The 16,361-nt window shown below is 41.4% G+C and overlaps 2 protein-coding genes across 14 annotated transcripts in view; both read right to left on the bottom strand.

Annotated features, from left to right (window-relative positions):
- Window positions 1-16,361, bottom strand: part of LOC125448868 (zinc finger protein 91-like) — a 64,278-nt gene that overhangs the window by 13,786 nt on the left and 34,131 nt on the right. Inside the window, exons 8-11 of the mRNA XM_059641839.1 lie at window positions 13,847-14,008; window positions 11,347-11,463; window positions 7,210-7,705; window positions 2,722-2,816 (exon numbers count right to left, since the gene is read on the bottom strand). Of these exons, the coding sequence (XP_059497822.1) occupies window positions 2,722-2,816; window positions 7,210-7,705; window positions 11,347-11,463; window positions 13,847-14,008 (870 nt within the window). The remainder of the gene's footprint in view (window positions 1-2,721; window positions 2,817-7,209; window positions 7,706-11,346; window positions 11,464-13,846; window positions 14,009-16,361) is intronic.
- LOC125449050 (zinc finger protein 229-like) overlaps window positions 6,223-16,361 on the bottom strand; it is a 32,818-nt gene continuing 22,679 nt past the window's right edge. For 8 of the 13 annotated variants that reach the window (XM_059641869.1, XM_059641871.1, XM_048524643.2 and 5 more), the window contains 5 exons: window positions 15,941-16,138; window positions 13,092-14,008; window positions 12,196-12,299; window positions 10,517-10,619; window positions 6,223-8,375 (listed from right to left, as the gene is read on the bottom strand). In XM_059641869.1, coding sequence (XP_059497852.1) covers window positions 7,151-8,272 — 1,122 coding nt within the window. In that variant the 5' untranslated portion in view covers window positions 8,273-8,375; window positions 10,517-10,619; window positions 12,196-12,299; window positions 13,092-14,008; window positions 15,941-16,138 and the 3' untranslated portion in view covers window positions 6,223-7,150. Of the gene's footprint in view, window positions 8,376-10,516; window positions 10,620-12,195; window positions 14,009-15,940; window positions 16,139-16,361 lie in introns of all 13 variants that reach the window. The other 5 variants (XM_048524644.2, XM_059641870.1, XM_059641876.1 and 2 more) reach the window with 5 other exon arrangements.

Here is a 16,361-nt window from a genome sequence, read left to right as displayed (position 1 = left end):
CAACTGTGGCCAGATCCTGCTGTATTTTAATAAAATCTGCCTTCCTTCAATCCAAAGCCATCTTTTATCTTGTCTAGAACAAATTTGAGCTGTACCGCATTGTGGTCACAGTCACTAAGATGTTTCCCTGCTGCCACATTGAACATTTGTCTGGCTTCTTTCCCCACAACCAGATGCAGCACTGTGCCTTCCCTCGTTAAACCTTCCACATATAGATACAAAAAGCTCCCCTGGATACATTTTAAGAAATTTACTCCCTCTAAACCTTTAACATCATGCCTATCCCAATTTATCGAGGGAACGTTGAAAACCCTAAGTATAATTGCCTGATTATTACTCGTACACACTTCTGAGAATTGTCTACGCATTTGCTCCTCCGTTTTCTGCCGACTCTCTGGGGCCAATAATACACTACTAGTGAAGTAATCTGATGGAGGTAACCAGCTGAGGATGGTTGGGCCTTGGACCTTACCCTATGGACCTCTTGCAGTGGTGTTCTAGAGCTGAGATAATTGGCCTACAGAAATCACAATCATCAGTTTGTGTACTCCAGCCAGAGGAATGTTTACTCCCTGATTCTGATGGACTTCAATTTTGCACTTTGATGTCATACTCAGTCAAATGTTACTGCAACAACAAAGGGTGGAACCAAGACAGGAGAATCCTGAATGTCAAGAGATGGAAATGCAAGAATTAAGATAAAAAGAAGTCCCAAGGGAAGTACAAAAAATATAGGGGGAACTTAAAAGAGGAAATTAGGAAAGCAAAATGTTCATGTAAAAGTACTGATGGCTAGAACAACAGAAAACCTGAAGTGTTTTTTTCTAAAACATAAAAAAGCAAGGGAAAGAGTATGGCCATTTGGGCAGCAGAGGTATGGAAGATGTGGGCACAGTCCTCAATGAATACTTTGCATCAGTCTTCTCAATGGAAAAGAATTACAAAATACTAGATTATATTAATATAAGGAGAAAGATACTTGTGGATTTAACAGCATGAAAAGTGGATTCATCAGCAGCCCTGGATGAGACGTATCCAGGCTATTGAGGGAAGGAGAAAGGGAAGGGAATAACAGGGGCCCTCTCAGTAATTTTCAAAGCATTGTGGGCACAGGCGAGGTGCTTAAGAATTCGAAAACTGATACTGTTCCATTATTTTTAAAAAATGCCTGGACCAGGAAATTACAAGCAAGTCAATCTAACATCAGTGGTGGACAAGTTAGAAAGTTATCGCAAAGAATTTTGGGGTATAAATACATCTGCACTTGAAGAAACATGGATCAAACAGAGATCATCAGCATTGATCTGTGAAGGTAAGGTGATGTTTGACAAATTTGATTTTTTTTAGATGAACAGGAGTTTTGATGCAGATAATGCATTTTATATGAGGTCTGCCTGGACTTCAGTAAAGCTTTTGATAAGGTACCTCATGGCAGACAAGTCAAGAAAGTGACAAACGAGATTCAAGGCAAAGTGGCACTTTGGACCCAAAATTTACCAAGAAGCAGGAAGCAGAGGGTGCTGCTCAAGGAAAATTTGATTCCAGTAGGATTCCACGGGTCTCAGGCTGGAGTCATTGATGTATATCAATGATTTGGACATAAACATAGGAGTACATTCAAGAAGTTAATAGATAGCACAAAACTTAGAGCAACAGTAAATCGTGTGAATGACAGTAACCTGGAGGAGGAGGATATCAACAGACCAGTCAGTGAGGGAAAACAAAGATAAATGGAATTCAAACTGTAAATGCAAAATAATGCACTTGGGGAGGGCACACAAGACAAGGGATTGCACTAGGAATGGGAGTACACTGGTAAGTACTGAAGGTCAGAGGAACATTGGTGTATATATCAGTATCTTCCTGAAGTTGATAAGTTGGCTAAGAAGACATCTTGGAGTAGATTTGTAGCTTGGGTTGTGGATGTTGAGGTTGGTTGGCTCGCCAAGCTAGTTTCTTGTATTGCAGGTGTTTTGTTGCCATGCTGGGTAACATCCACAGTGCAGCCTCCACTGAAGCATCAGTGTGTTTTCCCGCCTGGTTTTTAAACTCTGGGGTCCGTTGAGATGGATTGCCTCACTTCCAGGTTTCCTACATAGTGGAATGTGTATGGGGTCAAGTTCAATGTGTTTATTGAAAGCATGCTTCATGTAGTGCCAGGCATCTAGGAATTCTTGTGCCTGTCTCTTCCCAGCTTGTCACAGGATCTTGGTGTTGTCCCAGTCAAAAAGGTAGTTCTCTTTGTCCATGTGGATTGAGATGAGTTGAGTATTGGTCGTGTCTTTTTGTACCCAGTTGCTGTTCATGTACTCTTGTTGTTAGTTTCCTTCCTGTTTGTCAGATGTAGTGTTTCTCACAGTCTCCGCAGGGGATCTTGTAGATGACATTGGTCCTGTCCATGGCAGGGAGTGGATCTTTAGTTCGGGTGAGCAGTTGTCATAGGGTTGAATTGGGCTTGTGTGCCAAGCGCTCGTAGAAGTCTTTTGGTGAGTTCTGATGTAGGTTAGTGCGATGAGTGTTTCAGGGCATGTAGTACTCACAGACAAAGCTGCATGAGATCACTGTTTAAAAGGACAACAACACGGAACTACACCAAGAGGAAGAAGAATACCTCTTCCAGGCTTTCAGAGATGATGGATATCCAACAAACTAGGTCAGAAGATGCCTACACGAACAACATAAGGAAGGTCAGTGTGACGAGTGTGTCAGGATGTGTAGTACCTTCCTTGTGTTGTTCGTGTGGGCATCTTCTGACTTAGTTTGTTGGATATCCATCATCCCTGAAAACCTGGTGTAGTTGGTGTAGTTCCGTGTTGCTGCAGTGTGTTGTTGCCCTTTTAAACAGTGTTCTCATGCAGCTTCGTTTGTGCGTACTACATGCCCTGACACACTCATCGCACTAACCTTCATCAGGAACACATTGGAACTCACCACAAGACTCCCATGAGCGCTGGGCATCAGAGTGGCACACAGGCCCACGTCAAACCTACAACAACTGCTCACCCGAACTTAAGATCCACTCCCTGCCATGGACAGGACCAGTGTCATCTAAAAGATCCCCTGCAGAGACTGTGAGAAACACTACATGGGACAAACAAGAAAGAAACTAACAACAAGGGTACATGAACAGCAACTGGGTACAAAAAGACACGAACAATCCTCACTCATCTCAATCCACATGGACAAGGAGAATCACCAATTCGACTAGGACAACACCAAAATCCTGGGACAAGCTAGGCAGAGACAGGCACGAGAATTCCTAGAAGCCTGGCACTCCACAAAGCATGCTATTAATAAACACATTGAACTTGACCCCGTATACATCCCACTACAGAGAAAAACTAAAAGTGTGGCAATCCAGCTCAATGGACTCCAGAGTTTAAAAAACAGGTGAGAAAACACACGATGCTTTATCAGAGGCTGCACTGATGATGTTACCCAGCATGGTAACAAAACATCTGCAATACAAGAAACCAGCTCAGCGAGCGAACCAACCTCAAGAAGGCATATTGTTACAACACAGGGATAGTATGCCTAACCAAAATCAGGCTCCCAACTGCTATAGTCACAACACAGTGATATTAAAATATTCAATGCCGCTGAGAAATTTCTCAATTATTCCGAACCAAACTTCACAAATAATAGATCTTCAACACAGAGTTTACAACTTAACTGAAGTCTAACAATTTAGTGTTAAGAATTAATTTTAGCAGACACAAGGCAAACTAATTAGATCTACAACATAAACTCAATCTTCTTTGATCACAAGCCCATGATTCTCACACCAACAGACACATAATTGAGGGAGAATTTTTTTTTTCCAAAAGTCAATGTGCCACTTTCAACAATAAATACCAGGCCTTCATTAAATCGTTGGATAATGGGGTGTGTCACAGGCACATAGGACTGTGCATCTTGCTTGAATTCAGAAGTCACTAACTCATACAAACAGCTTGTGCAGACCTCTGGAGACTTTTAACATGTTTCTTATAAATTCAGATTCTTTTGTTCGAACTTTAGTCAAGTCAAAAACTGGCGAATAACTTGTCAGAGCAACTACAAAAACAGCTTCCCAGTCTGGCAGCTTCTAAAGCAAAGCTGCCTTCTGCCCAAAGGCCTTGTCAGAGTGAGTTCACTTTTTGCATTTGCTTTCTTTCTGCCTGGTTTAACCAATTCAACATTGAACCAGCTGCCATTTATTTAGCATAGCAACATCTTGATACTGAATTGTCTACAATGTCCTTAAACTAGTAATTAACCTACATTATCTTTCAAGGCCAGTTCCCAGAAGCAGACAAGAGTCAATTTTTAAAAACAAGCTACTGTTCAAAGTTCAGTTCTCAACTCCGAATGAAAATAAAAGTGATGTCCCTAACAATTTGGGATACTTGTCTTTATTAGCCAACGCGCGGAACAGAAATGTAGACAAATTAAGCCAGAACTATACAAAATACAGGTTAAACCTCAACTAAAGTGCGGCATGCAATTCTGGGCACAATTTTATAGGAAGGATGTGATTTCACGAGAGAGGTACCGGAAGAGATTTACCAGGATGCTAACTTGACTAAGGAGTCCGAGCTGCAAGGAAAGATCGTTTAGGTGCAATTGTTTTCTTTGGAGCAGGAATAGTTTACAGGGGACATAATAGAGATTTATAGAGTTGGGTAGATAGGGAAGGCATTTTTTTTTCCCTTTGTGTAGAGGGATTAATAGCCAGGGGCAGAGATTTCAGGTCATAGCAGAAGATTAAGGGGTGAATTGGAGAGAACTGTTTTTCATCCAGAGTTTGGCAGGAGTCTGAACCTCATTGAAAGGTTGGTTGTCTCATAACATGGAAGCAGTATTTAGATATTCACTTGTGTTGCCATAACATACAGGGCTGTGGATCAAAAGCTGGAAAATGGAATTAGTATATCAGATCAACATAGAAAGTATGAGCAAAATGGCCCCCTTCTGAACTGTAAACATCTAAGTCTACAATGTCTCAGCCTTGGATGCACTGGTGCCCTGTTCAAGTTCGATGAACCTTCGGCTCTTGTATTCTATTCCCTGCTTAATACAGCACAGGATGTGGTCTGTTTTCCTTATAGCTCTCTCAACCTATCCTGCTACCTTTAATGCCTCATGCACACGTACATCCAGATCTACCCTTGAGATGTACCATTTACGTTACATAGCAACTCCACGTTTTCTCTCCCTAAAAGAGTCACTTCACACTGTGCCCATACTGAATTTCATCCGTCATCTATCTGCCCACTCCACCAAATCTGTACCCTTTCAAGTTCCACTCAAATTGACCTCACTCATTATGGAGACCTGCGCACAACGTCTCGATCATTTTTCTATATCAGGAAAAGCAAAAGGTCCAAATACTGACACCCGAGGAGCTCCACTGCAAACCTTCCTTCAGCCTGAAGAACAATGATTAACCATTACTCTTGCCACTACACACCCCATGTTGTTCGTCACTAACAGTCCCCATTAACAATAATTCACCCTCCCACCCGATCGTTGGCAACTCTTTTGTCTGTCCAACTGTCTTTCTCTCTCTTTGGGCTCTATCCTATCATTTACTCCCTGCCCTACCCAGCTCCCTATTTTCTACAAATAAACTGACATTTTCCCAGCCACCATCAGTTCTGAGGAAGGGTTACCGGACCCGAAACATTAACTCTGTTTTCTCCTTCACATATGCTGCCAGACCTGTTGAGTTTTTGTAGCTACTTTGTTTTTGTTAACCATTACTCTGTTGCCTGTCACTCAGTAAATTCTGTCTCACTGTTGCTTTTGTCTCTTCTTTCCACAAGCTTTAACTTTGCTCACATTCCCTGTGTCAAATGCCTTTTGGAAATCCATGTCCATCACATCAAAAGCATTACCCTCGTTTACCCTCTCTTACCTTAAAGATTCTAGCAAGTTAGCTAGTCATCATTTTCCCTTAAATTAACACTAACTTTCCTTAATTAACCAGTGTTTATACACGGAATGATTCATTTGTCTCTGAATATCGTTTCCAGAAGTTCCAAACCACCAAAGTCAAACTGATCGACTTGCAGTTGCTGAGCTTATAATACCACATTAAGTACAAAGACATGTGGCATGACCCAAGCTGATGTTACTACTGGACAACTCAGATTGGAATCTGGTTTGATAATAATTTTTGTGTTATTTTCATTCAACAAGTTGCTACTTCACTGAGATACAAGTATGCAGGGCTGCAGATTTGGTTTGAACAATAAAACAAAAGTTTATTATGCAAAAGAAGTGAAGGTAAAAGAGAACAAACCAAACATTTTTACATTTAGCACAATTTGAAACACACAAAGTACAATTCCATTTATTCCAACACCACCTCTTTACAGAGTTCAAAAGTTCTCTTCCCTATCACAACTGGAGGTTTGACTTAACCAGTTCTTTCAGTTCTCAGTCTTGGGAGTTTGATGGCCTCTTTCTTGATGATTCACACAACTGAAGTTAACTGTCACAGCTTCATATTACCCCTTCAAGGGTTCAAACAAAACACTTCTCATCTGGACTTTCAAATGAAAATCTATTTTCTAACCATTCACAACTAACTCCTTACACAGGAGAAACTATATCTAACTTCATACAGAATTTTTGAAAATTGAAACCAAAAGTCTCCTGCTCTATAGGTTTTTCTCCTGAGCAAAAGAATTAATTCCTGCTGCTGCTAAACCAGAAGGCAGTTCATTTTTTTTCAATATTTACTCTGATTACAGAATTTTCACAATGCCAACAAATACCCATTATCATTTCAGGAACCTCCAATTCTCACACTGGTTTAAGGAAAAATCACAGCTCTAGAAAATCTGACTAGTCATTTAAAACATACCTGCGACTAATCTAATTTATTTTGCATTTTGAACTAATGCGTACATATAAAACATGCACTATTGCACCTAACATTTTCAATTCTCCAGTCCTCTGGACCACACCCGAGTGTAACGAAGACAAAAATCATGGCCACCGACTCCATCATTACTACCGTCACTTCCCTCCATATCCTTGGATGCAATTTAAATCATCTGGCCACAGCGCACAAAACAAAAAGCAACCTATCCAATACACCATAGCATCAATTCTAAACCCCTCTGGTGCCCGAATTAACCAGAAAATCCAATCACCGTAGTCACTTGTGAATTCTCTGGTGTTTCAGCAGGGTGGATGACTGACTGAATCCCTTCCTACACTTGGAGCAAATGAACGGTTTCTCCCCAGTGTGAATTCGCTGGTGTTTAGTAAGGTCAGAGGATCGCCTGAACCCAGTCCCACAATCAGAGCATCTGAACGGTCTCTCATCAGTGTGAACACGTTGGTGGGACATCAGTTCCTTGGAACATTTAAAGCTCTTGCCGCATTCTGGACATTTGAAAGGTTTGTCTCCAGTGTGGATTCGTTGGTGTACCGTGAGGTCAGAAGATTGCCTGAACCCAGTCCCACAGTGGGAGCACCTGAATGGTCTCTCATTGGTATGAATACGTTGATGGGACATCAGTTCCCAAGAACTTCGAGAACACTTTCCACAGTCAGGACATTTAAAAGGTCTCTCATCAGTGTGAACTCGCTGGTGTCTCAATAGGTTGTATGACTGTGTGAATCGCTTCCCACAACAGGAGCAGGTAAATGGTCCCTCTCCATCGTGAACTCGGCGGTGTCTCAGCAGAGTGGATGACTGAATGAATCCCTTCCCACACATAGGGCAGGTGAATGGCCTTTCCCCAGTGTGAACTCTCTGGTGCACAGTGAGTTGAGATGATCGTTTGAACCCAGTCCCACAGTCAGAGCACCTGAATGGTCTCTCATCCGTGTGAACACGCTGATGGGACATCAGTTCCCCGGAACTCTTATAGCACTTTCCACAGTCTTGGCATTTAAAAGGTCGCTCCCCAGTGTGAACTCGCTGATGTATGAGCAGATGGGATGGCTCAGTAAATCCCTTCCCACACACTGAGCAGGAAAATGGTCTCTCCACAGTGTGAACTCTCTGGTGAGAGAGCAGGTGGGATAACTGAGAGAATCCCTTACCACATTTGGAGCAGATAAATGGTCTCTCTCCAGTATGAATGCGCTGATGAGTTTCCACTTTTGATGGTGAACTGAATGCCTTCCCACAGACCCCACATTTCCATGGTTTCTCCTCAATACAACTGCAATTGTGTCTTGACAGGCCAGATGATCGGCTGAAACCTCGTCCACATAGAGAACACGTGTACAGTTTCTCTACATTTTCAATGGTGCTTTTACTTTCCATGTTCAAAATCCAAGGATGTTCAGCTCATCATAAATTGGGCAACATCGGATGCTTGTTTTCAGTTTTCCAACTGCAAATACTTCCCACCTAATACCCTGCAAAACTGATTTAAAGTAGAAAAATAGGAGTAAGAGAGAACCCACAAAATCACAAAGGCAGGGTGTGTGTTAGCTGAATGAATCTGGCAATTTGAGAGGCTGGTATGAGGAAACAGAAAAACTACGACCATAAAAGTTGTTGTCCTGTCATAAAAACCTAACTGTTCAGGGAATGTTCTTCAGGGAAGAGAATCTGTCACCCAGTCCAGACCTACGTATGACTCTGACCTCAATGAGAGAGAAAAGAAGGAGGAGAGTGTATGAAAGAAAGAGGCAGCTGAAAGACAGGGATTTTATGCTTGGCTAGTACTTTGTCAGAATCTCCAAAACCCTTAACATCCACCACATTGAAGGACGAGAGAAGCAGCTGTCTGTGAAAATCATCTTGTTCGAGTTTCCTCCAAAACACACACTGTCCTGCCTTGTCTCAAACCCTGTACAGAATGGTAATAAGCTTGCTCTATTTAAATAATGCGAAGACTGAATCCACGGACTTCCTGCTACAAACCCAACTTCCTCAACAAGTGACTCCACCCCTGGCAACTGTCTTGAGGCTGATCCAGAGAGTTCAATAATGTTCCCCCTAGTTTTTAAAATTGAAATTAAAGTTCCTTCACACTGCCCCATCAAATGTTCACAGGACAGGTACAACATAGTGTTAGATACAGAATAAAGCAGACTCAATTCTTTTAAACTGAAATTTAAGCTCCCTCTAATCTTTTAACCTGACAGTAAAGCTCCCTTGTCAATGTCTCCATCAATCACCCCCAGATAGCATGGGATTAGAGTAACAAAATACAAATTAACACACGCAGAAATTTAAGGAAATGGAAACCTACTAAATTAAAATAGCATTTTCTACGGTGATGATGGAGTGCCCATTGTTCTCTATAAAGGCCTCTATCATGCCAGTGAGTACTGCACACTCGCTCTCCAGGAACACCCAAGGGGGAACATAACTGCCGAATATTCCCGCTAACCTGAGAAGTTGTGCATGTGTGCAGCTACTCCAATGTTCTGTGCGCAGCAATCAGTGTCAGCACACTTAATCACGGCAATGGCTTCTGATTCCTCAGAAGCCCACCCCGCTGGTAAAAAAAAATGCAAGGGCACACGGGTGTTCACAACACAGGGAGACATTTCACTCCAAGATGAGTTTCCATCCACGTATCTCCATCATTAGAGCCACCGATTTACATCACCCACACCATTCTTGTATCACAGAATAGAATCCCTGCAATGGGGAAGTAGGTCATTCAGCCGATCAAGTCCCCACCAACCCTCCAAAGAGCATGCCACCCAGACCCTGTAATCACCACCTCCCCCTGCAAAAAATATCTATTCCTGTCACTTCCATGGCTAATGGACAATATAGACAATTCAGCGTGGTCAATTCACTTAACATGCACATATGTGGACTGTGGGAGGAAAACATACTGGGAGAATGTGCAGTCACCCTAGGGTGAAATCAAACCCAGTCCCTGGCACTGTGAGCCACCTTCCCACCCAAATTCTCAGCTCATCTTCTGATGAAACTCTCATCCATTCCTTTGTTACCTCTAGTCTTAACTATTCTAACAAAGTCCCACCAGCCTCCCACATTCAACCTCACTGTAACTCATCCAAAACTCTGCTACCCATACCAAGTCATGTTCACACTTCACCCCTGTGCTCACCAACTTATATATTTGTTGAGTGAAGAAGCACCAAGTTATTGAAATTCTTATTCTAAAATGGTTTTTTGGCTCCTTTTTCTCTTGGTAGTCTCCTTCAGCCTCACAACTCCAAGTTATCTGCTCTGCCTAAATTCCAACCCCCTTAACCTCCTGATTTTAACTGTCTTAGCTCTAATACTGTCCTTTCAGTTTATAACGCTATAAGCGGTTCAATCTACTCCCTAAGCCTACCTGATTTTCAACCACTCATTCTTTATTTAAGATTGTCCTCAGAAACTTCCCCTTAGATCCAGTTTTTCACTTGTCCTAATATGAAGTCTGGTGTCAGATGCTGATTTATGACATTCCTCTGAAATATCTCAGATCATTCTATTGAATTACAATTTGGAAAAAATACCAACTGTTGCTTGTTTTGGACATCTATCACTGTTTCTTCATAACCATTTGTTGAATAACCTGTAATTCCTTACCTAACAGCACTGTAGGAGCACCTTCACTATGCAAACTGCAGTGGTTCAAGAAAGTCAGACATGTTCTCCATTGGCAACTAGGGATTACCAATTTTATTGACATCTGCAGAGAGAGATAGAGTTAATGCTTCAGGATATTCAGAATGAGTTACAGGGAATAAACATGGTGCAGAATTTGATGGTTAAGATAAGCAGAATAGAAAAGAACTAAAGTGCAGAAAAAGTAATTCCTGACTGAAAGATATTATGGAAAGATGAAGCTTTTAAGTCAGTAGCATATGGTGAAGGAATGGGCAGTGATAGAAATCTCACTGATACACAGTTGGCTAAAGTAGCGAGAAATACTAAACAGCCAAGTATTATTAACAAAGGGGAAAGATGGAAGTAAAACAGAGAAATGTAACAAAATCAATTCAGCACCTGTGTAAAGGAGACCTGTTGGCCCTTAAGTAACAGAACACTCACAGGTAAGAGAGCACAGTGCTAGAAGCTCAAAACTGTCGATGAATGGTCAAAAATGCTCAACTCTGGAATATACTGCTGGAAACTTCAGCTGGAAAGATATCAGAAGAAATGCCCGGGAAGAGGGTGATATCACCTTGCAATTGTCAGGAACAAAGAGCATCTGGGTACATGCAAACCAGAGACTAACACATTGTGAAGGACAGGAGGATGGCTAAGAGAGGGCAGACTGGTTCAGGAATGAGGGATTTTAGTTGCGAGCGAAGGTGGGAGATTTCACAGAGTACAGGTTTATGATTAGTTTAGATAAGGTAGATAAAGATGGTGACTGGGAAGCCCGGGTTCAAGTTTCATCACTGTTGAATAACATCTCTGAACAGGTTGATTAAGGTAAAGATGATGTCTACATTAGTTGATAAGAAATAGATATTTGGATACAGATTGAAGATTTTAGACAAGGTCCTGGGGTGCTTCTCCTCAAATCCCTGAAAGTGGCACAGAAGGTTAACAGGATAGTTAAGAAGGCATATGAGTCACTTACCTTTATCAATCGAGGCATAGATTATAACAGCAGCAAGATTACGTTGGAGCTTTACAGGACTTTTATTATGACACAGATGAATTACTGTGTGCAGTTCTGATCTCCACATTATAGGAAGCAGGTGATTGCAATGGAAGATGCAGAGGAGTTTCACCAGAATATTGCCTAGGCTGGATCGTTTTAGCTATGGAGAGAGGCTGGATAAGCTCTGGTTGTTTTCTTTTGAGCAGAGAAGACTTAAGGGAGACTTGATAAAGATGCTTCAGATTATGAGGGGCTTCAACAGGGTGATTAGAAAGTAGCTGTTCCCCTTAGTTGAAGGGCCTGTAACAAAAGGGCATAATTTTAAAATGAAAGGCTGGGAGGTTTAAGAGGGGATTGGCGTATTTTCATTTTCACCCAGAGAACGGTCGGGGTCTGGAACGCCCTGCCTGTGAGAGTAGCTGAGGAGGGTAACCTCACGAATATTTAAAAAGTACTCGGATGAGCACTTTAAATGTTATAAGACTCAATGCTATGGGCCTAGTACTGGAAAAAGACTAGTGTAGATTTAGGGTAGCTTTGGCTGTATAGACACGACAGGCCTCTTCTGTACTGTATAATACTGTGATCTACAGGAGAATACGATGAAGAAATTAAATGTAAGAGTGGTAACATAAGGGAGCTCAATACTTACACTCAAAAGCCAATATTATCCAGGTTCTAATGACTCAAGTGACAGTAGTACAATTTCATGTGAGGTTTGTTTGGGGTACATGACTACATATCTTCTTTAAATATCTGTTAAAAAGTTTAGAACAGTCAATGTCAGGGCACATTAGAAATTCAAACATACAAATGATTCCTTTTGAGTTTTCTGTGCATACATCCACCCTTCCATGCCTCAGTAAAAGAAGTTTCCAAAATATATTATTGTTAATACAGGATAGAAAAGAGTCATAAATGTTTCTAAACATTAACACGAGATTTCTGTGACCACAGAGGCTGCCCAACCGATGGTGTTTCTCCAGCACCTTGTGTTATTTTAGAAATTCACATTGTTCTGCACCCCCGTACCAGGATAACCATGCATGCTCCCTGATCCACACTGCCACTTATAGTAGTCCCTCAATTCGAGGATGATGTCTACTTTCTGCACTTGATCTTCATGTAAGTAAACAGAGCCGCATGGGGCTCACTGGATACATGGGACAGGACATTCTGCAAGGTAGTGTATTGCAGAAAGCAGGATTTTCTTCCCTGTCCAATAAGACACTGGGTGTGAAATAATACACCCTTCTGGACAAGTTGTCTCCACTCTGAACAACGAGCAACATATTCTTCCGTGTAATTCCAAACATTGCCCTAAACAAACATGACGATCGCAAAACACAGTCTGCCCATAGTAAAGATGGCGTCTGCTACCGGGCCTGCTATTAAGAGGAAGCCTTTGGTTGCGTAGTGATCCCGCTTGGTTCAAACGGGGTAAACAAGACGTTTTTATTCGGAATTTGCGATGTTTACAAGATGTTCGCAGAGCCTCTCCCTGCACCCGCCGGATCTATCGCTCTCGCCACATTCCCTCAATCTTACCGTTTGCAGAGCCGAAACGAAACCAAACAATCATCGCCATATCCCACTCTGCTCCGTTTACCTTCGGTATCACGCCTGCGCACTGCTCTTGTGTTCTGTGGATAGATGAAATTCTCCACCGCGCGGAACCCTGGGTTAACGAACCGCCATGGTTCCGTTTCTTCCCCCCGAATATCTTACTGTTGTACTTTGAGTGTCTTTTGTATCACCCACATGCCATGCAGTAGAAGAATGGAAATTTAAACCTTGGAATGGTGTCTTCTCCAGAGTTTGGTGAGCTACTGCTTCCAACTTTGTTATTCCCCTACAACTCACTGCCTGCTTCACATGCAAATAAAATGTTATAACTACATTACCATTTTAAATGTCAAAATCATTCCCAGTGCAGAGTAGAGGATTTTAATAATAAAGTGATAAAATGACGAATCTTTTGGAACCTTACGAACAAGAAACTTTGCATCTCTCAGTACCTTCACAGTACAAAGCAATAGATATTTAATTTTTATTTTAAACTACTCCCGATTTTCTATCATATTTTTACTGACACAACTTTACACGGCCTTCAAACAAATTATTATTTAAAGATGTGTTAACATTCAATATTTATATATAACACTTAAGATTCTGAAATGTGCAAGGGCCTCAGGTTTCTGAAAATGCAAATACACAGCAAGCCCAGAGAAGGGTTGGAGCAGATCCGGACTTTACTTGTTGAGAACAAAGTTGGACAGTGGAATGGGGTGTTTTGTACTCACCCAATGATTCCCAGCATGGTGCTTGATGCATGACTCCCACCACGCCTGCCCTTTTACGCACAATTCTCCCTTCGCCCCATTCCTCCCTCTCAGAACTATGATATGGTTTCCTTCGTCCTCATTTTCTACACTATCATGCTTCATATTCAAAGTCGTGGCGATCTGCAGCACAGGGAAAAGACCTTAAGATCCATCATGTCTGTGCCGTTCAAAGCAACCATCAAACTATTCCAAACTCATTTTCCCAGCACTGGGTTGACAGCCTCAGCATCGCAGTTGCACATTTAATACTTCTTATAAATTATGAGTTTTTCAGCATTGACCACCCTTACAGGTAGTGAATTCTTGTTTCTCAACACCTTCCGGATGAACAAGTTACTCCTTACATATTCTCCAATCCTTCTGTCCCTTACTTAAATAAATGCTCCTGGTCATTGATCCCTCCATCATGGGGAAAAGTTTTTCCTGTCTACCCTATCGGTGCCACTCATAATTTACTACAGCTCAATCGTGTCCCTTCCTTGCTCGAATGTTAACAATGACAGTCTGTCCGATCTCTCTTCATAACTGAAACTCTTCAGCCCAAGCAACATCCTAATAAGTCTCCACTACACCCTCTCCAGTGCTATTAAATCCTTCCTATATTGTGGATTCCAAAACTGCAAATAATACTCCAGCTGTGGTCTAACCAATGGTTTATATTGTTCCACCAATACCTGTAAATCTTAAACTCTATGCCTCAATTAATAAAGGCAAATGTACCATTTCCTTCTTAACCACTTTAGCCACCTCGTGGGATTATACCTTAAGGGACCATTTTACATGAACACCAAGGTTCCACTGATTCTCAGTGATTCCCAGGGTTCTATCATGAATCGTGTATTCCCTTGCCTTGTTTGTCCTGTCCAAGTGCATCACCTCACATTTATTCATACTGAATTCAATTTGCCACTGATCATCCCATCCTACAAGCCTGTTTGTATCCTCTTGTAATCCAAGGCTATCCTCCTCACTATTTGTCAACCCATCAATACTTGTATCATCCGCAAAAATTAACAAAAGACTTACTGAAGTCCAAGTAGACTGTATAAAATGCATTGTGTTCATCTACACACTCGATCACCTTTTGAAAAACTCAATCATGTTGGTCAAATATGACTTACCCTTAACAAAATCGTACTGTCTGTTCTTAACTGATCCCTACCTCTCTAAATGCAGTTAAATTTCTGAGAATTGCTTGCAGCAATTCTTTTCACTGAGATCAGACTGACTAACGTGTAGCTTGCTGGTTTATCCTTTCCTTCTTTCTTGCATAATGTTATCTCATTGATTTTCCTCCAGTCCTCCAACACCTCTCCTGTGGTCAGAGTGGAATTGTGCCCCTGCTGTTCCGTCCCCTGCCTCACTCAACCTGGGATGCATTTCACCCAGCCCATCAGACTTATTTTGATTAAGACTGCCAGACTGCTCGGAACATCAAAAAATAACAGAAGAACTACAGATGCTGAAAATCTGAACCAAAAAACAGTAATTGCTGGAAAATCTCAGCAGGCCTGGCAGCACCAGTGGGCCCAAAATGTCAACTCAGATTTTTCTCCACAAATGATGCCAGACCAGCTGAGATTTTCCAGTAATTTATATTTTTGTACAACAAACACCAACTCTGTCTGTACTAATTTGTTTAATTCTATTATGGACCTTCTCCCTGATTCCTATACAAAATTGTCCCTCTCACTAGTGAACACCAACCCAAAGTATTGATTAAGAACCCTACCTACTTCCTCTGGCTGCACGCATAAGTTACCATTGTAGTCCGTAATGGTTCCTATTTTTCCCCTCATTATTCCTCACCCTCATTGTGACTGTAAAACAATTTAGGATTTTCCTTTATTTTACCTGCCTGTTTTACTTTCATATCCCCTTTAATACCTCCTAATCTTTCTTTTAAGCTCCCTTATGCGCATTCTACATTCCTTGTAGCTCTGCTGTTTTGAGCTTTTCTTTAAAACAAACTCCCTTGTGCCTAAGCTGACATAAAGGCTGTTGCTCTGCTATTTCTAAGATGATGCTAAGGTCACATATAAATTTTCATACCTGCTATAAGCGTCCCTTTACTGGAAAAATATTGGAGCCACATGTATATATATATATATATATATATATACAGATCAAAGCCGGAAATGGTAATAGTCATCATAATGGACCAGGCAGTATAAATTCCAAGCAGAGTAGAATAACATCACTCCTTTGTCAGTTCCACTGATGATGTCATCTAGCATGGTGACGAAACGTCTGAAAAAAACACAAGCCAACTCAGCGAGCAAGTCAACAACCATATTTCTCAACGACGGATCCTTGTACCTCTTTTGTATCATTTTAAGATGCCAAAATCATAATGTTCAACAAATGTTCCCATACTGTCGCAGGAGGTAAAAGGTTTGTGCTTTTATATCCTCCTTCCTCACTGTGCAAGTCCGCAAATATTTCTTCCATGTAATTTAGCCTATTATATTTG

The sequence above is a fragment of the Stegostoma tigrinum genome, chromosome 43 (assembly GCF_030684315.1).
Source record: "Stegostoma tigrinum isolate sSteTig4 chromosome 43, sSteTig4.hap1, whole genome shotgun sequence".
In the NCBI taxonomy this organism is placed as follows: Eukaryota; Metazoa; Chordata; class Chondrichthyes; order Orectolobiformes; family Stegostomatidae; genus Stegostoma; species Stegostoma tigrinum.
Note: the sequence above shows the minus strand (reverse complement) of the source record. Positions and strands in the feature narration are given on the sequence as shown.